Here is a 20507-nt window from a genome sequence, read left to right on the forward strand (position 1 = left end):
AAAAGTAGAATAGATGTTCTTTGCCCATTTAAGTGATTCAGTCCTTGTACCCTTCAAGTTGGTTTGGGGTTATAGTTTTATATTTATACAATTAGCCTGTGTTTTTCCATTTGGTCCATGACTAAACTATAAGAAGAAAATTACAGCTATCTCCTCCAAGCTGCCAAGCTATGATGAATGTGGTAATAACTATACTATTTCCATGCCATGGGAGCTCATGATTATAAGAATAAGCATCACGTATTTTTTTATAGATATACTGTGAACAAAGGTCCACAATATACACGGACACTTACTAACTAAACAGAAAGACTACATTTATACAATCTTACACATGAAACAACCAACACTACCCAAGCTGCCTGCTCTCAAATTTCTAACAATGTGCTGTTGTTTGGCCATTTCTAGAATGGGCCTGTTTTAAACACAAGGGTATCCACATTGACAAAGGTCTTTTGGTTCACTGTAAAGTATTATTCAAATGTACTGGCATGGTTAATAACTGGTTGATGTTACAGCAACTTTTAATGTAAGCATTTCACTCATTCAACCAACATGAGCTTTGATTTCCCTATCTGCAAAATGGAGATATCTACCTTCACCAATTTATTGGAAGATTTCATTACTAATAGCCATTCAATAAATGACAACCCTCTCACGAGTTCCTGATGGCTAAGCAGTGGGGTGCACACTGGAGGCACTGAGAATACAAAAAGGTCCCTGCTCAAGAAGCTGTTTCTAGGACCACCTACCACCAAAGAATTCTCCAGATGGTTCAACTGCTGTGTTTTTCCCCTTGGTATCAAACAGGAGGGGAAAGTTCAAGAGGAAACACTGACATGTTTTACAAAAGCTAGAAGTTTATTAACAATAAATTCTAACATGTATCAAAGTTTTAAGCAGGGTCATCCTGAACCTCAAACAAGAAACCATAATACTCAGTATTAACTAAAAACTGAAAAGGGGTAGAGTGGTGATTCACAGGGTTTCAGTCCAAAATAAAAACGAAGAAAACATTACTTTGGTGGATCTGTGTTGATGCCATACTTCTCCTTGAGAAGCTTCAACTGTTCTTCCTTCTTCTTTGTGTCCATCTTCTGAAATGCCTGAAAATGTGGTAAGCACCAAAGTTAATGTCAAACGAAGTCCACTAATAACACCAGCCAGAAAAGAACTCAGAGTACCCATCTCCCCTAATGGAGCAGTTCTTATAAGGGCTCCTGACACAAGGAGCACCGTGGCTAAACTTACCCTGTTGGCATTATAGTACAAGACCACGAGGTATCTGTTACAAACATTGAATCCGGACAGGTGATCACACGCGTTCTTGGCATCAAAGATGTCCTCGTAGACTACATAAGCTGTTCCTCTAGTTTCAGGTGTGTTCCCCCTGCAGAGTTGAATCAGACTTAATTAAATACACATTTACCTGAAAACCATTAGAGGAAATAAACATTATGGATAGATAGGTCTGTAATTCTTGAATTGGGTAATTTTGTTTTTAAGTAAAACAGCTATAGGTTAAACTTACTGTTATATCAAGAACACTAATATAGCTACTAAACGAGTAACAGCAAAGAACTAGCTTGAAACTTTGTCACTGTCTTCATGTTCTAGTCTTTCCTACTTCTCATACTAAGAACCAATTTTCAGTCTTACACTGGAAAGTACAGTACTGAGGAGTGATGGCTCCTATTAGCAATGTCTGAATAGAGTTTTTAATAAAAATTTATTTTAATTTTTACTTATTTGAGAGAGAGGAAGGGAGGAGGGAGACAGAGAGAAACATCCACCTGCTGTTCCACCCATTTATGCATTCACCAGTTGTTTCCTGTATATGCCCTGACCAAGGATAGAACCCGCTACCTTAGCATATCAGGAAAATGCTCTTACCAACAAAGTTACCTAGCCAAGGCTGAATGGAGTTTTTCTTACTGTGCATTTATGCAACAGAACCAATACTTTATTTACCACACTACCACCTGGAAACTAGCCCTTGTTTCTCAAGATTTGGATTCGCCCACCCTAATTTAATTATAGTTTCAATTCTTAAATATAAAACGACCATCAATGCAAGAAATACATTTCCGGGCATTATTTTACTGAGCTTTATCAAATCCATAACAATAAAACCTATTCTGTGGGGGTGGGAGGGAAGCCCCTACACCAAGATGGCATAATTCTAAATGAGATACAGATAAAACAGCCAACCATTATCCTTTATGACAAGAAAAGGACACCCTCCAATGTAGAGATGAGATATAAGAAACAGCCAACCATCGTCCTTCAGGACCAGAAAAGGGCATCCTCCAATGTAGAGAGTTAATGTCATTTCTTCCACTTTTCTTAGAAAAGTCTTGCCTTTTTAAAATGTAATATAGTGAGCCCCTTACTTTCATACATTCATTTTTAATACAATCTGCACTGTCATGCATTAAAAACCCCTCTGGCTGGGGAACAGGGCTGGGCCTCTGCAGAGACTGGGATGGAAGCACGCTTGTGGGTGGGGGAACCGGCGAGCCAGAGCAGAATGCTAAGGCAGCTGGAGGTGAAGCTCGACCTTGCTCGTGGACATGGGCTGCTTCTCACGTAGGCGTTCCTACCACCTCCTCTCATCTCACCACCTGTCGGGAGTAGGTAGGGAAGTGTGAGGAGCAACAAACCGCGGGCAGCAGATGGCCCTGTGCTTGTTAGTGGGGACAGTGGGCAGGGATCTACTCAGCTACGCTCCGGTGTGGTAAAGATGGACCCTTGCCTCCACCTGTGTTCTAGCCACCCAACGCAACTGTGGAATGAAGTATAAGACTGTGGTCTGCCGCAGTCCCTGCATAGGGTCAAGGAAAGGGAGCGGGCCACGGGAAGGGGAGGCACCTGCCTGGATTTGATCTAGGATGAGATTATAGTCGGGCCCCAGTCAGAACCTGTGCTTTCTGTAAAGGGGATGGGATAGGTATAGAGGGCTGGGGTGTTGGAGGATGCCGACATCACTGAATCTCTTTGTCAGGTTGCATGGGCCTGATGAGGGATTTCATAATACTCTTTACTCTCTGGGAAGTCTAACAACTTTTGGACTTTCAATCGTTTTCAAGAATGCATCAAGTATGAAGGCCAGGGACTACACAAAGGATAAAACACTGCTCCAAAGATTTCCCCGAAAAGTCTACCTAATTTTTCCTCTGGAATAAAACATGAAAAACTTAAGATTTCAAGTTCCTCAGGGCAAACATGGTTTTTTTTTGTTTTGTTTTTTCATTTTACTCTCATAGTGCTATGTATACCACAGTGCTAATAAGCATTTGAAAGGTAGAGGTCTACTTTCTCTCACATCCTTTCTCCAGGAAGCTGACAAAACAAATAAAAGCAACTCTCTTTCTCCCTCTTACATCTTAGAAAGAACAGGGATGGGCACAAACTGCATTTTATTTTATCTTTTTAATGTTTACTTATTGACTTTAGAGAGAGGAAAGGAGAGAGAAACATCAATTTGTTGTTCCACTTATTTATGCATTCATTGGTTGATTCTTGTATGGGCCCTGACTGGCCATCCCTGCAACCTTGGCGTATCGGGAAGATACTCTAACCAACTGGGCTACTCGGCCAAGGCCCTAACTGAATTTTAAAGACTCTTCATCTTAAGTGTCCCAGTCCTATTTATCAACCTATTATCTTGAGAACCACATGGTAATTTTAATTTTTAAAAGCATGTACTTGGTAGCTACTATGTTAGGCACTGAGCCAACATTACTTTCCAGATTGGTGGTAAAAGCTTAGAGCAGGAATGAGAATACCCAATCATGTAACTTAAGCTCTCTGAGCTTCAGTTGCTTCATGTGTCAAATAGTGACACCAGACTCTACCACATCCTCTACCCTACATGTGGTTTTTGTTTTTTTAAAAATATATCTTTATTGATTTTAGAGGGAGGAAAGCAGAGGGAGAGAGAGAGATAGAAACATCAATGATGAGAGAGTCACTGATCAAGCCCACAACCCGGGCATGTACCCTGACCGGGAATCGAACCCCGATGATCGCCTGGATCCTAGGTCGACACTCAACCGCTGAGCCACGCCCGGCCAGGCAACCTGTGGTTTTAATAATCAAAAAAGGTAACAAGAAAGAATGGGATTTAAAAAGTTCAAAGCACCATGCCCGTGTCTGCTACATGCCAGGTAGGGTGACCAATCATCTCAATTTGCCCAAGGCTGTCCAATTTTTAGCACTATAAGTCCACATCCCAGAAAACCTGAGTCCTGGGCATACTGGGAAGGTTGGTCACCCTAGTGCTAGGTGCCAAGTATACCATAAAGCATGAGCACAGCAATGGGACAGAAAAACACCTGTTTCTCAATCTATAATTTAGACCCAAGTTCCTGCACACCAAACTTTTCTCTAACTTTGCTGACATAAGGCATACATTTTGTAATACCTTCAAAAATTAACCACAGCCACACTACCATTTTGTATATTATTCACTTACTTATATACATTGGGTGTTTAACATGTATCGGGAACAACAAGAGCTGTCAACACAAAGTGAAAAGAATATATGGTACCTGCCCTGGAGGAGCTCGTAGGCTGGCAGGAGATACAAGTGAGTACACAGACAGCAAAAGCATGTGTTAACTAAGGAGAGATGGTCAGAGAAGGTGCAAGGGGAACACAGAGGAGGGTGGCCAATGCACAGTGGAAGGAAATACTCAATGACAAAGTGCTGCCACAGGAACATCTAATTTGATCCTCCCTAAAATTCTTTTAAGAGAACAGGTTAGGAAGACTGTATGTCACCGATAAGCTCAGAGGGTTTAAATATTTTGTCCAGTTTCACATGACTAGCAAGTACTCAGTATCTGAACCTAGGTCTTAATCAATCCACTAAACTTATCATGCTACCTCCATGTTAATAACTGAAAGGCACCATCCATCCACATTATTTTACACATGAGAAAATAGAAAGCCAAAAAAGGCAGCCAATCTGTAGTCACATGGGTAGCTACAGGGCCTAAAGTCAGGGGGTCTTCTGCACACCATTCTTTTACATCTAGAACAGAGTTTCCTAACCCAGAGTCCATGTACCCACTGAAGTCAGATGCAAAATGTTGTATGTATTCTTCTGTGGAAAGGGTCCAAAGCTTTTATCAAATATTCAGAAGATTAAGACTTTCTAAAAAGGATAGCTGTTGCCTGGCTGACATGGTTCAGAGGTTGAGCATCGACCTATAATCCAGGAGACAGAAGTTTGATTCCTGGTCAGGGCACATGCCCAGATTGCGGGCTCAATCCCGTGTTGGGGCGTGCAGGAGGCAGCTGATCAATGACTCTCTCATCATTGATGTTTCTATCTCTCTCTCCCTTCCTCTCTTTGAAATCAATAAAGACATATTTTTAAAAAATAAGTAAATAAAATAAAGTAAAAAGGACAGCTGGTCTATAGTACTTCATTTTCATCCCCATTTCAGTATCAGTGATGACATCTTTCTAGTTATTGGTTCACTTTCTGGAAGGACAGTGATCATTTTAAAGGAGAGTCCTCAAGATCTCACAGTTCTAAAAGCCAACCAAGGAAGAGCTCTCGGGTCATAAAAGAAAATTCATTAAGAAAGAGATATTCTAGGATCATCTGAGATCTTGTTTCAGGCACAATGTCAGTTTGGCTCAAGCTCTAGAAAGATATTTCAACTAAAAATAAAAACCTCAGATCTTTCAGATGGACTCTCAGGTAACCAGCCCATTTATACTAGTTAATGTGACCGTGTGCTGTGTAGTGTAGAAATTTAATTTAGAATCAGAAGATTTTATCACTAAATAGCTGTGTGAAGCTAGAAAGCTACTTTTACTCTCTGGGCCTTGGCAGTCTCACCTGTGAAACAGACACAGTATCACCTCCACACAGAGCTGAATGACAGTGATGCAAATAAAAGTACCTACTACAACAAATGCATTTAGTAGCTGTTCAAGAAATATCACTTGAAGGTATAAAGCCTTCAATTTAAATTTGGAATTAGTTTAGATTAAATTAAAACATGAATTTGTGTTGCAATTATTTTCTCTTATACTTTTTTTTCGTATTGTTTTTCTTTATATGGTAGAATTATAAGTAATATGACTTTACTTCTCTAAAATGAGACTATATTGCTTTGGACAAATCAGAGAATTACTAAGTAAGCAGATTTTTTTTTTTTTAAAGAGCAGATCAGGGGAAGGGTCCCCTATACTTTTAAATCTTCCACAGAAAGCTGTAATTGAAAAAAAAAGAAATTTTCTCAGTTACTTTTATATCCCTTTACTCAGTTTATTTAGAAAGTCTGGAGTCAGCAAAGAGGCCAGTGAAGATTGTTGAGAAAATCAGAGTTAATGCACATAAAACACATAGCATAGTTTTTGACTTTACAAATAGAAGATATGCAATAAATGTTAGTTCCTTCTCTTCCCTTCCAGGCCCCTCAAACATTCATGCTCTCTGTAATTTCACAACTAGTTGGCTCTCATTGAGCTGGATCATGAAGGTCTCAGTAGGTATTTTTCTCTTAAAAAAAAAAAAAAAAAGAAAGAAAGAAAAAAGAACAAATCTCCTTTCCCTGACTTCAATCTATTAGCCTCTAGGCTCTCAGGCCCGGCTGTCAGCTATAATTCTAAGATTACAGATTTTGCAACATTTTCCTTAAATGACATTTCAAAAGTCTCAGTCAACTCACACTCTGATTTGACGAATAGGTCCATATTTCCCAAATATATCATACATTTCTTCAGCTGTGATTTTGTAAGGCAAATTTCTTATGTACAAAATCCGATTTACTTCGGGTGGAAGTCGAATCTAAAATGAGAAATATGTATGGTCATTATAATAAGGAGAAAGAGTGATACCTAATAAACAAGTTCTCATAATACAAAATGATAAAAAAGTCAAGGATAAGAATTGTAATCTGATATTACTGAAAATGGCATGTTCTTTGGAAAAGCAACTGGACACTGGTTTTAGGGAAGACTATTAGTCGGAACTAATAAGGGGCTACTACAAGCCCAATACATTATTTATTTATTTATTTATTATTGCCAATACGACTGGTTTCTTTCATTCCTCAGGCGAGCAGTTTGCTTATGTACTACCATCATTACACAACACAAAACAGTCATTTGGCTCCCTTTTCATTCATTCAACAAGTATTTACTGAGCACCTTCCTTACGTGTACAGCACGCTAGGCGGTATTAGGTCACAGAGTGGAGGAAAAAAGACTAGGTTTCTGCATTCCCGAGACTTGTCGCTCTCTACTGCCCTATCTTGCTCTTTGCTTCTTCAGTCAGGCACCTGGGAAGAGGAAGTCTGTCGTTACTGTTTCACATTCTTTACTTCACTGACACTCATCAACCTCCCACACTCTAGCTTCCAATCCAAAACTCTGATCAAAGTGCTTTTACACACGAAGATCATATACTTGCAGCGTCCAGTTCTCATCATACTTAACTTCTCTGAGCCTCTGACGCCATTGACTATGACTTTCTTGACACTCTTTCCTTGGCTTTCTCCCAACCTTTCTGTCCAGTTAGTTCTTAGTCTTCTCTGCCATTAAAATATGCCCTTCCAAAGTTTTATCTTTAGATTTCTTGTCTTGACTCTTTATGTACCCCACCCCCCAAACTCTACACTCTCTCTTAACCACACACGATTTCCACACTGAGTTGATGACTCTCAAATATGCATCTCTCATCCAGATTCTGTGCTCCTTATCAACATACTCAGTTACATAATGGTTATTTGCTCACTATTTATTAAACTGGCAACTATGTCAGGCATTAGGCTGTGTTGTATAAATGTAAGAATAATACACCTATCCCCTGCCCTCAAACCAGTAGTAGTGACAAATGGTAAACAAATATGTACAATAAAGTTTTAGATTTTAAGATTCAAGGATAAGTTCAAACAGATGATCAACAGTCAATTACAGTATTCTTCTCTAGTAAGTCTGCTTTCTCCTGCTGCAAGACACTACATCCCACTTTCTTTTCTCTCCTCATACCTTACCACCACCACTCCCTCTAATATCTGAGCTGGGCTATATTCTCTTCCCTGACCATACTAGGAGGTGACCTTGGCTCTTGCGTACTGGAAAAAATAGATATGACCAAATGTTAAGTACTTTATATTCGTATTACTAAACCTACCAATCTACGTTCATCCAGACGCATCCACTTTCCCTCTCAGTACTATGCCAACCCCTCCTCTGCTCCAAATCACTCCTGAACTAAACCCATCTTTCTCCTACATCGTCAGTTTCTCCCACTTACTGGATCATTCCCATTGGCACACATCTTAAAAAAGAAAAGAGCCAGCTATCATCCAATTTCCCTTCTCCATATCTAAATGAAAACTTGTGGAAAGAACTGTCTCCACTTTCTCAACTTCCACCCTCTTTTCCTCCCACCACAACTAAGTTTTCATCCACAGAAATGAAAATCAAGGTCACCAAAAGTCTCCATCTCACCATGTCCAATTATCTGTCTTCATCTTACTATATTTCTCAGCATCTCAGAGTTGAACAGTTTTTTGACACTTTTTTTTTTGTTTCCATAACGCCCCTACCATAAAAATGTAAGCAGCTTTTGGTTTTATGCACCGCTGTATCTCCAATATCTAGTCTAGTGTCTCGCACGTAGCAGCTGTTCAATATATACAACTGATTGTTTCCCATTTCCCAAGTCTGGCACATCGTACGTGCTCAAAAATATTGCTGAATGAAAACATGAAGGATCCCAAAAGCTCCGTGACGAGAAGACTCCCGGGCTTTAGCTGCCTGTTGACCATCAAGTTATTTATCGGGGACTCATCTGTGCTATTGACCTTTAGGCCGGAAAAATCCTGACGCCAGGGTGCAGGTGCAGGTGAAGCGACAAAGGCTGTAGCGTTAACACTAGCACTGACATTACGATTTAGGATCAGAGACTGAATAAAAACTCTCAAAAGGGGCAGGGGCGCAAATGTGGCTCACGGGTCCTAGTTCTAAGCACCAGGCCAGGCTGAAACCCCCTCCGAGATCACAGTAACTTCTGGGCTCCGGGCCCTGGGAGCGGAGGAGGGCCAAGACTGCTCTGCTCCGCGCGCCGAGGAGGCCCAGCGGCGAAGTCCTCCCGCTCCTCGGCAGGGGTCCCCGATACTCACGTTCGCCCTCTTGGCCGCTTGCATCGCCATCTTGGCGGGCTGATGAGGTTGCCGAAGCAAACGTCAGAACTCTCCTTTACTCCTCCGAGGGCGCTCAGCTCTCAGCTCAACAAGGCGTCAGACGCACGGAATCAACAACCAGGCTCCACCGGAAGCTGTTCAGAACGCGCAGGAAGACCGCCGTCTCACGTGGGGACGTGCTGACGCAGTGTCCCCTGGCCAAAGGACTCCGGAGCAAAACGAGCTCGAGTTAGCTCTGAGGCCGGAAGCGTGAAAGGCTGGCGTCAGAGGCGCAGCCCGGCCTCGGACCGAAAGGGGAGGGGCCTTAGCTTAAGAAGGGGCGGTGTTCCTGTCCGGACGGCCCTGAGCAGAGGAAATAGGAGGGAAGGGGCGGGGCCCGAGGGTGACTGGAGGTGGAGCTACTCTCAGGGGGCGGGGCCTGGGGGAGATGGTTAGGGGGTGGGGCTACTCTCAGGGGGCGGGGCCTGGGGAGACAGGTTAAGGGTGGTTCTACTCAGGGGGCGGAGCCTGAGGAGATGGTTAGGGGTGGGGCTACTCTCAGGGGGCGGGGCCTTGGAGATGTTTGGGGGTGGGGCTACTCTCAGGGGGCGGAGCCTGGAGAGACAGGTTAAGGGTGGTTCTACCCTCAGGGGGCGGGGCCTGGGGAGATGGTTAGGGGTGGGGCTACCCTCAGGGGGCGGGGCCTGGAAGATGGGTTAGGGGAGGGGCTACTCAGGAGAGTTCTGGAAGGGGGCGGGGCCTGATGCGAAGCCCCTGGCTGCTGGGCTCCAGCAGCCCGAGCGGGGGCCGCGCGCGTGCCCCGGGCCCCTGGCAGTGCGGGAAGCCGAACCTGCAGGGTGCTGTCTCGGTACCCAGAACCCTGCTGCAGCCCCTGAGGGTGGAGCGTCTGCGGCCCCGCCTCCCCTGTAATCCCGCAGCGACGCCCTTCCCGTCTCCAGCCCCTTCCGCGCCCCGCGGTCTCGGGCCGCGCGCGGGGCCGCGCACAGTGCGCCGGGCGCCTTTGAAGTACACGCTTTATTTCCTTCGACCAGCTTTACACGGACCGGCTGATGGGGCCGGGGGAGCCCAGTGGGTTACAGGCGGGCGTTCGTGGGTTTCCCGCGGGTCTGCTCCGGGAAGGGCCGAGGGCCGGTGCCTGCCCCCCTCACTGGGGCACCTCCAGGACGATCTTGCCCGTGTGCTTGTTACTCTCCATGTACTTGTGGGCGTCTTGGATTTCAGCCAAGGGGTAGACTCTGTCCAGAACCGGCTGAAGACGTTGGGGGTCCCCCGAGGAGAAGTGGGGCACAATTTGCTCCGTAAAAGCCTTCACCAGCACCTGCTTGTACTGAGAAGGCAGAGGGGGCCGTCAGCGGGGCCGAGGCCCGCCCGAAAGCGTGCGCGCCCCGGCCCTTCCTGAGCGGCCTGCGTGCGCGCCCCCAAACGTGTGCCCCCCGATCCGGGCCGGAGAAACGCTGAAGCCCGGGGGAAACCCTGGCGTCACTGACGGCCCGAGGGCTGCTTTTAACACAGGCTTCAGGCAGGAGGCAGCCACAGGCAGCCTTACCCAGGCTCCCTTCAGAGGGCCGGTCAGGCTCTGCACCCCCGCGGGTGGGAACCCCTGCGCTGGGAAACATTCCTAGAGCCGGCACAAAGGTTTCAAGTTGAAGGGAGAGGCTTTCTCAGCATACCGAGAAGAGTCCTGCCTTTCAAAACAGTCTTGGAATTGCCAAAAATATTCCCTAAAATGGCTCATTCTGTTAGAAAGACTCCCCAAGCCTCATGTATGAAGTGTTCGCTACCCTCTTTCCAAGATGTCCAGGCTTCTATGGACCAATTTTAATTAGTTCTGTGAAAGTAGGTTAGCTGTTTATCCACAGAGGGGCAGATTTCTACATGGGCTCCCTAACTTATGATGTAACAAATCTTCCCTTCTTTGGGGTTATGAAAATGAATCACACTTCTCTAGGTAGTAGTTTTCTTTTCTCTCATCACTCACCTTTTTGTCCCTAGATCTCAGCAGACTGGTGACCAGACTTCCTCGTTTAAAAAGAAGCTTTGAAAACAGAGGCCCGCTGACATCAGCTCCTCCCATCAGGCCATAGAGGACCCAGCGACCATCAACAGCCAGGCAGTTGACGTTTTTTTCCCAGTAGGATCCTCCTATGCAGTCTAGAATAAGGCTGACTCCAGCGCCTTCCACATGAAACACAATTTTCGATGCTAGTCAGACACAGAAAGCTTGGTGCAAAATAAGGTTTCAGGGTATATTTGTGGGTATAAACAAACACAGGTGCAAGTGGTAAATCTATAGATTGGAACTAGAAATACTGCTTATAGAAACATTGTTGTAAATGGAGTTTAGGTAGCTGAACTCTACCATACATGTTTGAAATAATTCATCTGTTATGATCTCTAGCCACAGCAAGAGGGAAATGGGGCAACACCATGATCTAGTATCTTCCCTGACTCTCCACGTAAATAGAGAACCCACTGGCACCTGGGCATGAGTGTGGCCAGAACAGGGGAGGTCCACTCCAGGCTTCAGGGCAGGCTAGTAGTTCACATCTAAGTTATGAAGCATCTGCACTGGGTTGTTTAAATTATAGCTTTACTAGCTTTGGTGCCATCTCTCCTTTTTGATTTCATGTGGAAAAATGGGAAGGGATGTGTCCAAAATACTCAGATTTGGCTTTGGAATACAGAGGCTCATCCATTTAGGAAGCTACCTCCCCAACCCTACTATGACCATCTCCATACCGGTCTCTGCTCTATGTCTCTCTCCTCTTAACTCGCTGTGTGCTGGCTGGCTGGGAATAAGAGGTCCTGGCTAATTCCAGGCCAACTCTGCGTGATTATCCAGTTTCTAAAACGTGTATGAATCACATCACAAGAATACACATGGAAACTGTCTTCATCCTAAATGCTGCTTGCCTATCTCCGAAGGTCCAATACCAGAGTGCCAGAACTTGGCCAGGACAGCTGCTGTGCATTTAGCAGAGGCAAGACAGATCTAGAGCACTGGCAACCTTGAGGCTGGTGAGGAATTTATTTAATCATCCCTAAAATTCCTGCTGAGCTGCAGAAGCTGTTGTTTACCTTTGGTGAATTTCATTGTTGCTTCAGAAAAATCCTCTTCTTTGTAATTGAATCCAGCAGCTGCTCCAAGTTTTTTTGCCATTTGAAGCTTGTCCTGGGAGCCAATTGTGACCAGAGGAACAGCTCCAGCATTCCGGGCAAGTTGGATGGCAGCTGTGCCCACCCCGCTTGCTCCTGCATGGATTAGCACAGTGTCTCCGGCCTGAACATTTCCTGTGACAGAAAGTACAGGAACCATTCATTCTCTTTACTTTGCAGTTGCTACACATTGTCCACATAGGCATATTCTACCATGATCACCTGGCCCCGGGGACCACCAAGTGCCAAATTTCTTGCTCTCTTTGCCTCTGGTCAAAGTGGGAAACAACTTTTTGAAAGTTATTAGCAGCCACATCCGTAATGTGTTTCACCTATGAAATAATACCCAAACGCACATCTCCAACCTGTACCTGAATAAGACTAACCACCATTCCCACTGTCACCACCAGAAGCTGGTCCCCTTTCAGTCTGAAACTGGCCTCAGCTGATCTCACTAATCCCGGCACCGCACCCAGGCACCAGGCTCTTCCTTCATTATGTCACTTTCTCAACGTAATGTGGCTCTCGACTGGCTTTTTGTATCAAGTCCAAACAGCCTGCCATTCAAGGCCACCACAGTCCAGTCCCAGCCTCATTTTTCACAATGATATTGTCATCCTTCACTTCTGAGTGGAGCAGCCAATCTCACTTTTTTCTAAGAAAGAAAAAAGACACTCTACCTTAGGCCACTGTGGCTGCCTTCTGTCCATCGCAACTCTACCCACCCTTCAAATCCTTCTTCCAGAAAGCCCTTTCTGACCACCTTTGCTTACACCAGCTTTTCCCATCTTGAGCTTCTGTTGTAATTAGAGACAGGGCCACCCTCTGAACTGTATGGCTGTCTAAGCCGTGTGCGAGCTTTGTTTGCCCAGTTACACTGAGCTCCCTAAGGAGTCTCCTCAGGCTCCCTCACGTGACCGTTTGGCTGGCCTCGGTGGGATTGGGGAGAGTAAGAGTTGACCGAATGGCCCCTTCTGCTGCACTCGGGCTCCCGGAGAGAAGCTCAGCATGACTGTGAGAAGCTGGGCTGACTGGTGGGCAAACAGTGTGAAGATCCCACGGGCCTTCTATCCAGTCAGAACTGATTTTCAGCCTCAGCTATCAAGCCATTGCTAACAGGGTATGAGGACCTGACACTGTTGGTGGTACAGCAGGGTGAGGTGCTGGGTTTGGGTGTGGCTAAGTGGCCAGGAGAGGACAAAGCTGCCCTGGAGGATTACTGGGATTTGAGGTGGCTAAGTCAGGAAGGAATCGTGCCACATCATATGAAGTAAGCAAGGCGGGGGGCGGGGAGCTCCTCACCCACGAAATGTAATAGCTGGAAGGCGGTGAGCCAGGCTTCTGGGATGGCTGCAGCTTGGGGCAGGGTCAGTCCTGCTGGGATGGGCATGAGGAGCCCTTCAGGGACAGTGACATATTGAGCCTGACCCCCACCGGGCAGCAGAGCCATGACTGGGTCCCCGATCTTCCAGTGCCCCTGACAGCCAGGCCCCAGCTCTGCCACGTGTCCAGATGCCTCGACTCCCAAAATGCTGCTGGCTCCTGGAGGTGGGGCATACTGGCCTTGTCTCTGCGGAGAGAGGAATGCACTAAGTGGTGAGCATGATTAGAAATCTGAGTGTCGCCATCCCCAGCCCTCTCCCAATAGCCACCCCCCTTTTTGTCTGAGAAAATTCAGGATAAAGTCGGGTTTTTCTAACGCAGGAAAAGAGAGAGGAGAGATAATTTGTTTCATACAAATAAGAGATGGTAGGTCACATAATCAGTGGATGTCATAATTAGTAAGGTCCTTAGCTTTCCCCCTCATCTAGACCCCTTGTTATACAAACAGAGAAACTGAGGCCTGGGCAGGGAAATGCCTTGTCTAATGTCACAAAATAAGTTAGTAGCAGGACTAGGAAAAAACCATGGACTCCTAAATGATAGTTCTCATAAAGCAACTGCCAGGACCCTCAGAAGCCTCTGGCCAGGGCTGTAAACCAGAGGGACCGAATGAGGAGTGTCCATCAGAACCATCTGCAGAGCTTTTTCAAAGTGCACCTGCCTCTGGGTCCCAGTCATGTTTATTTTGGAAAAATGCACCAGGTGATTCCCGTGCTTATTTCTCAAATAGCCCAACCAATGCAGCTGGTCCAGTTTAGCTCTTCAAATAGCAGGCAGAAGAAATTTCTGAGTACTGCTCCCTGGCTACTCTGGGACCCTCAGAGTGGAAAGAGTGCAGACTTTGGAGCCACAAAGATCTCAATTTGAATCACAGCTCCCCTAATGTCGTGGTCTTGGATGTATTGCTCAACCTCTTGGACCCTCAGTTTCTTTACCTGTAGAGTACAAATGGTGAACAGAGTTGCATGTGGAGTAAATGAATAGAGCATGGCCTGACACCCCCCCCCCCCAACAAATCATAATCCCCTTCTCCTTATCTGGAAGCCTGAGCAGGTTATTGATTAACTCAGGGTGGATTCTGCTTTGCAAATACTGTATCCCCGTATTTTGCGTGCTAGGTAGGGCTCAGAACCCCCAGCATACACTCAGCACACACCTCCTGATGGGTGTTACTGGCAGTGCCCTAGGTCATTCCTTATCTGGATGAATGTTCTTGAAGGCCCTGGAGCCCCGCCCTGACTCCTGAGTACCTGGAGTATGTCGGCCCTGTTCAGGGCGCTGGCCGCCACCTTCAGGAGGACTTCTCCCTCTCCTGGGCTTGGCTTGGCCACCTCCTTCAGGTAGAGGTTTTCTGGTCCTCCCGGCTGGTCAAAGTGCACAGCTAACATGTTTCCTGAGGACACAGAGCAGAGCAGGGCAAGGAGCCTCATGAGGATCTTTGAGGAGTTAGTGTAGAAACCTTATTTTCTTTAATCTGGCCTTTTATTTTTGTTAGCTTTCACTCAAACTGGCCTCACCTAGGGCCCTGACTCACCCACCAACCTCTCTTTTGCCGAATCATTAAGCCCCCAGGACAATGAGGTTCTGGTCAACAACAACAGTGGTCTTAGGAACAAGGGCCTGGGTTTCTTGACCACTGAGACGGAGTTAAACATAACATCTTGGCCTCAGCTGTGTCCGTACACAGGAAAGTGGATGATCCCACAGAACAAACCCGTGAGAAATTGGATAGAGCAACTCAGGACCAGATGCAATGACCAGTTGCCCCCTACCCTAGCACTGACAAATCAGTGGAGACCAGGACCCAAACTCCTTTGGTCACCATGACTAATGATTTTTCCCTACACAAGGTGGGGCAGAAGTAGGTTTAGGGTGGGGCAACAGCAGGTTGTGAGTAAGTGAAACAGAGTTTATTCTTGTATTATTATTTAATTATTGTATTATTTTCCACACGAACTGTAATCCTACTTTTGCCCCACCCTGTATAACCCACCCCCTAGAAGCCACCGGAGCAGGTCTCTGAGCGTGAGCTAGGGGAGCAGGATGGCCTTACTGGGCGGATGCTGCACAGCTGGAAAACACTGACTAGCACGAAGCAAGTTCCACTCTCTCTGAGTTGGAATCCCCACCCGGCCCTGGTCACTGGTGGAAACACCCAGAAACCTTATTTTCTTTAATCTGCCCTTTTATTTTTTAGCTTTGGCTCAAACTGGCCTCACCTAGAGCCCTGACTCACCGCATCAGGACCAGATGCAATGATCAATTACAGGACAAACCCTTGCAAGATTGGACAGAGCAACGAACTCCATGGCTGACATCAGGACCAGCTGCAACGATCAACTAACCCCCCCCCCCAGCACTGACCAATCAGTAGAGCCCAGGACCCAAACTCCATTGGTCACCAAGACTAATGATTTTCCCCCTTAATAATCCATCCCCTGGAAACCCTGGGAGAGTCGGCGTTGAGCATGAGCTACCTGTGACTCGGCACTGTGCCATCTCCTTAACAAGTCCTTTCTCGGCTGCAGACTCCCGCTGTCTTACTGGGCTTCCAGGCGCACAGGCGAACGGACCCCGCAGGGCGACGGGGGCGCCGCCCGAGCCCACGCTGCAGGGCCCCTGCGGGCCAGCGGCCTCAGTCTGTCCAGGTCCCAGGGGACTGCCCCCTCCCTCCCCCTCCTTCCCCTGAGGTCCCAGCCGGTCCAGACGGACCCACAGCGGACACGGGCCGGCCGGGGTGGGTGAGGCGGCATGTGCTTACGCGCGCATGTTGCAGAGCCGGTTAACACTGAAGCGCAAGAGGCACATTCATTCCACTTCCTGCGAGTTGGGCAAACCCGGCCCCTCTCCTGCCCAGGTCGCGGGCGTCCGCGCGAGTCACTCACCCGCGCAGGGCCCTCGGCCGTCGGGCGGCTCGGCGCGGCGCTGCGATCCCCGCGATGCCAGCGGCCCTGCAGCAGCTCCGGGAGCGCGGGGACGGTCGGCGGCGGCCTGTCGGTCTGTCGGTCTGTCAGCTGGAATCTGGGCAGCTGGGCAGCACACAAGGGGCGGGGCCGAGCAGGACCAACCCTCCCTCCCCCGCGTTTCCTTCTTCCCACTGTAACCAGCGACGCTGCTGACAGCCGGCGCGATTCCCTTTCCTTCGCGCCCCGGGGACCCGTCTCCCGGTCGGCCGGGCAGGAAGCGCAGCTCCCCGGCCTCGCTGCGAGGAGAGAAGCCTCCCTCTCGCGGCCGGGCCCCAGCTCGGCCCGTCGGCGGGGGCCCGGCATCCCGCCCTTCGCGCGGCCCGCGTCGGGGGCGGCGGGGCGGGCGCGCAGGGGGAGGGGGCGCGCGGCCCTGGCCCCCGCCGGCCCCGCTGCTCCCCGGAGGCGCCGCCGGCCCGGGTCACCCGCGCTAGTCCCGAGCCGCGCAGACCGGCCGCCTCTGGGTTCCCCGCCCCGGCATGACGGACGTTTTTGGACTAGATAGGTTTTTGCGGTGGAAAACTGCCCTGTGCCCGGTGGGACGTTTAGCAGCGCCCGGTGTCCACCAGCGCCCCCGTCTGGTCGTGGAAGAGAAGGGTCTCCGGGCATCGCCACGTATCCCCGGGGGCAAAATTGCCCCTGGGTCGGAACCGCTGGCCCACTTGTGTGTGTGTGTGTGTGTGTGTGTGTGTGTCTGTGTGATGTGCATTCACAATAGGAGTATTAAACCTGTAAGAACCTAACATATATATATATGTATGTGTGTGTATGTATATATAAATAAATATATATATATAAATATATAAATAAATAAATATATATACATATATATGTGTGTGTATATATATATACCGTTTCTGTGATGGTACCTAATTTCTCAGTCCCCAATTCTGTCAGGCAGGGGTCAGGCAGCTATTCGCCCCTCAAACCCTACTCATTAAACTGCCTCCTGGACCTTTGACACCACCTTGGGCACCGCAGGAAGCACAGTGCCTCGGACACAGTTCTTGCCGTCCAGGGGCTCGCAGTCCAGGTAAACAAAGAACCACAGTGGCGGTAATAACAAAGGGCACACAGACTCCAGCACAGCCGAGAGAGAGGTGCCCAAGATCTCACTCGGGCCTTCAGTGGTTTTGGGGAATTTGCCAGCTGGGTGTGAAGGGGCAGGAACAGGAGAGGGGGCGGTTTCAGGGAGCCAGGACGGCGGGGCGGGGCGGGGCGGGGCGGGGCGGCCGAGGCGGCATCTCACCGGCCGTGGGGTCCCCGTTCACCCCGGTGCAGCCGCGCACAGCGCAGGTCCCCACTCGGGATCTGTTGAAAGGGCGGAAGGACTGCTGCTTCCCTTCCTAGAAGCGGAGGCTTCTACTGTTTCAAAAGAGTGCTCGAGCAACCCCGAAGTTCTTTAGAAATTTCAATGTACATTAAAAATCTAAACACAAACACAATTTGTATCGTTTAAGCTCAACTCTCGTAAGTTCTGTATTAGATCTTTATTCAAAAAATGTATAGACTTGGAAGGAGATTGCAGGAGACACCAACAAGCTGGCTACCTGGCTCTTGACAGAAAAAGTCTGTTTAAAACTCTCTTTTTTTTAATAAAAAATGTTTTTATTGATTTTTAGAGAGAGAGAGATAGCAACATGACAGAGCAGCAGCATCCATCAGCGGCCTCCTGCACCCCCCCCCCCGGGGGTGGAGCCCGGAGCCCAGAACCCAGGCACGTGCGCCCCCCGGGAATCCAGGGGCTGACCTCCTGGTTCCCGGCTCCAGGCTCAACCGCTGAGCCACGCCGGCCGGGCTGTTTGAAACTCTTACACCCAAACTTGTTTTTTCTTTTTCTTTAAAACTCTATGCCCCAGAGTTTTAACTCTAGGCGGGCACAAGCGGGAGGCAACCAAACGCGGGCGTTTCTTACACTAAACCCTCCAGGCTGCGCCGTCCACGCGCTCGGCGCCCAGGACGGGACCCAGCGGGAAGCTCCGCAAGCGGCCCCCGCTCCCCCGTCGGCTGGGAAACGCGTCCGCTCCGCTGGACAGGCCTGTGGGGACAGATCTCCCCGAGACGCTTTGGACAGTTTGGGCGTCAGCCCGTGTTCCCTGGAAAGGTGAAGGGCGAAGGTGGTGGCCCATCACCTCGTGTCCGCTAGGGCTCAAGGAGGAAGGTAAAATCACGAATCACAGAAAGTCACAGCGAGTCTGGAAAATCAGAGCTCTCGGTTTTCTGCTCTGTCGGCGGGTGCAGCGGGGTCCCCTGGGATTAGGGGACAGGGCGCTGGGCGCGGCCGGCAGAGCTGCGGCGGACTGGGCGGCGGGGCGCGGGGCCCCTGATTCTGGTCCAGAGAGTCGGGGGCCAGGCGCCAGGGGACGCAGCCGAACGTCGGCCCCGCCCCCCCAATCAATGGGAACATATCTTCGCGTGAGGGGTAACAGAAACAAACACAAAACAAAAAGAAAGAAATAGAAAGAAAACCCCAAACGCCCGCCGGGACGGGGAGCCGCCGGGACGGGGAGCCGCGGGATGGGGAGCCCGGCCCCGTGGCTGAGGGGCGGAGCCCCCGCGGCCCCTCCGAGGACCAGCCGGGGACGCGGCGCAGCTCCGGGGACTCCACACGCCCCGAAGGCGCTACGGTGACGCTCTCCGCCTCCCGGGGCGTCCTCGGGAGGCCGCCCCACAGCCGTCTCCTACGAGGGGTGCTGCGGGCAGGCGCCCCCTTCCACCACCCGCTGCACCGTGGTTTGGGTCGCGGGTGGCGACGGGGGGAGTCTCCGGGGCGAGGCCGAGGGCAAGGGACAGGCTCATATCGGCGCCGCCGGCAGGGGAGACGCGCCAGAGGCGCCGGGGACTCGGGGCGGGCGCGCGGGGCGGGCGGCGGGAGGCCACGCGCGGGCTGTGAGCCGCGAGAGCTGCGGTCACCGCGAAGCGCTGGGACTCGGCTCGCCCACCGGGCCCCGCCGACCCGCGCGCGCACGTCGGGCTGCAGGCTTCTCCGCCCGGCGGGGCCGCGGCTGCACCAGGACCCGGGGCGGCGGCCGGGTCTCGGGAGCCCGCGGAGTCCGGGTCCCCTCCCCCCGCTTCCGCGCCGCGCGGGCCTGTCGTTGCCCCGGCGACGCGAGCGGGCCCAGGACGCGAAACGTCCTTCCCCGCGGAGGCCCCGGGCGGGCGGACTCACCCTCCCGCCGCCGCCGCCGCCGCCGCCGCCCCCGGGCCGGGGGCCGAGGGCCGAGGGCCGAGGCCGGACCACGCGCGGGGCCGCGGCGCCGAAGGTCCTGCCAGTCTCGGGAGGGGGCCGAGTCCCGGGGCCGCCCGCACCCCGCGGACAGGTCGGGGGACGGGCCGCAGCCCCGGTGCCGTCGGGTCTCGGCGCGCAACCCTCCAGGCTCCTCTCCCTTAGACACGCCCGGGCGGGGGCGCCCTGGGGACAAGGGCCTGTCCCGTAGCCCCCCGCCTCCCAGCGGCCCCGCCCGTGGGCTTCAGCAGCCGGAAAGCTGCAGCTCGGGGCCGTGGGTCAGGAAACTGCCGCCACGCGCCCCTGGAAACCCGCTGGTAGCTGCCGCCCGGCCGCCGACGGGCTGTGCGGTCGGGGGGCGCGGGGAGCCGGGACCCAGGGGGCGCGGCCGGGCGGGAGCCTCCCGCTGGAAGGCGGCTGGTCCTGGGGACGCCGGGGGAAGCCGCGGTGAAGGCCCCGGAGGGAAAGCGGGGGTGGCGCCAGGCCCCCTCCCTCGTCCATCGTGGTCACGGGTCCCGATCAGGCGAAGAGAGCGAGCCGGCGGCGCGTCCCCGGCACTGAAGGAGCTCTTTGCGGTCTTTCTAGGGACTCGTGTTTGGGCCCACA

At 50.3% G+C, this 20507-nt stretch overlaps 2 protein-coding genes across 2 annotated transcripts; both read right to left on the reverse strand.

The window, feature by feature from the left end:
• Positions 1 to 840: 840 nt before the first annotated feature.
• SF3B6 (splicing factor 3b subunit 6) lies at positions 841 to 9439 on the reverse strand. Its single transcript, XM_016208940.2, has 4 exons — positions 9153 to 9439; positions 6693 to 6811; positions 1252 to 1390; positions 841 to 1106 (listed from the first exon to the last, which is right to left on the reverse strand). The coding sequence occupies exons 1-4, from the start codon at positions 9180 to 9182 to the stop codon at positions 1017 to 1019; spliced, it is 378 nt and encodes a 125-aa protein (XP_016064426.1). The 5' UTR covers positions 9183 to 9439; the 3' UTR covers positions 841 to 1016.
• An 878-nt stretch (positions 9440 to 10317) lies between these two features.
• On the reverse strand, positions 10318 to 16657 carry TP53I3 (tumor protein p53 inducible protein 3). Its single transcript, XM_016210135.2, has 6 exons — positions 16598 to 16657; positions 14963 to 15105; positions 13632 to 13899; positions 12252 to 12464; positions 11152 to 11348; positions 10318 to 10500 (listed from the first exon to the last, which is right to left on the reverse strand). Exons 2-6 carry the CDS (start codon positions 15098 to 15100, stop codon positions 10318 to 10320), a joined length of 999 nt encoding a protein of 332 aa, XP_016065621.2. The 5' UTR covers positions 15101 to 15105; positions 16598 to 16657.
• Positions 16658 to 20507: the final 3850 nt, after the last annotated feature.

The sequence above is a fragment of the Miniopterus natalensis genome, chromosome 13 (assembly GCF_054644295.1).
Source record: "Miniopterus natalensis isolate mMinNat1 chromosome 13, mMinNat1.hap1, whole genome shotgun sequence".
Classification (NCBI taxonomy): Eukaryota; Metazoa; Chordata; class Mammalia; order Chiroptera; family Miniopteridae; genus Miniopterus; species Miniopterus natalensis.

Excerpts from the sequence above, each read along its gene's own strand:
- SF3B6 (XM_016208940.2), bottom strand. The coding sequence starts at position 9,182 with ATGGCGATGCAAGCGGCCAAGAGGGCGAAC. Across the intron at positions 6,812-9,152 it reads AAGCGGCCAAGAGGGCGAAC|ATTCGACTTCCACCCGAAGT; the intron begins GTGAGTATCGGG and ends TTCTCATTTTAG. Across the intron at positions 1,107-1,251 it reads TGTACTATAATGCCAACAGG|GCATTTCAGAAGATGGACAC; the intron begins GTAAGTTTAGCC and ends CCACATTTTCAG.
- TP53I3 (XM_016210135.2), bottom strand. The coding sequence starts at position 15,100 with ATGTTAGCTGTGCACTTTGACCAGCCGGGAGGACCAGAAAACCTCTAC. Across the intron at positions 13,900-14,962 it reads ACAGGGCCGACATACTCCAG|AGACAAGGCCAGTATGCCCC; the intron begins GTACTCAGGAGT and ends CTCTCTCCGCAG. Across the intron at positions 12,465-13,631 it reads CCAGCTATTACATTTCGTGG|GAAATGTTCAGGCCGGAGAC; the intron begins GTGAGGAGCTCC and ends TTTCTGTCACAG.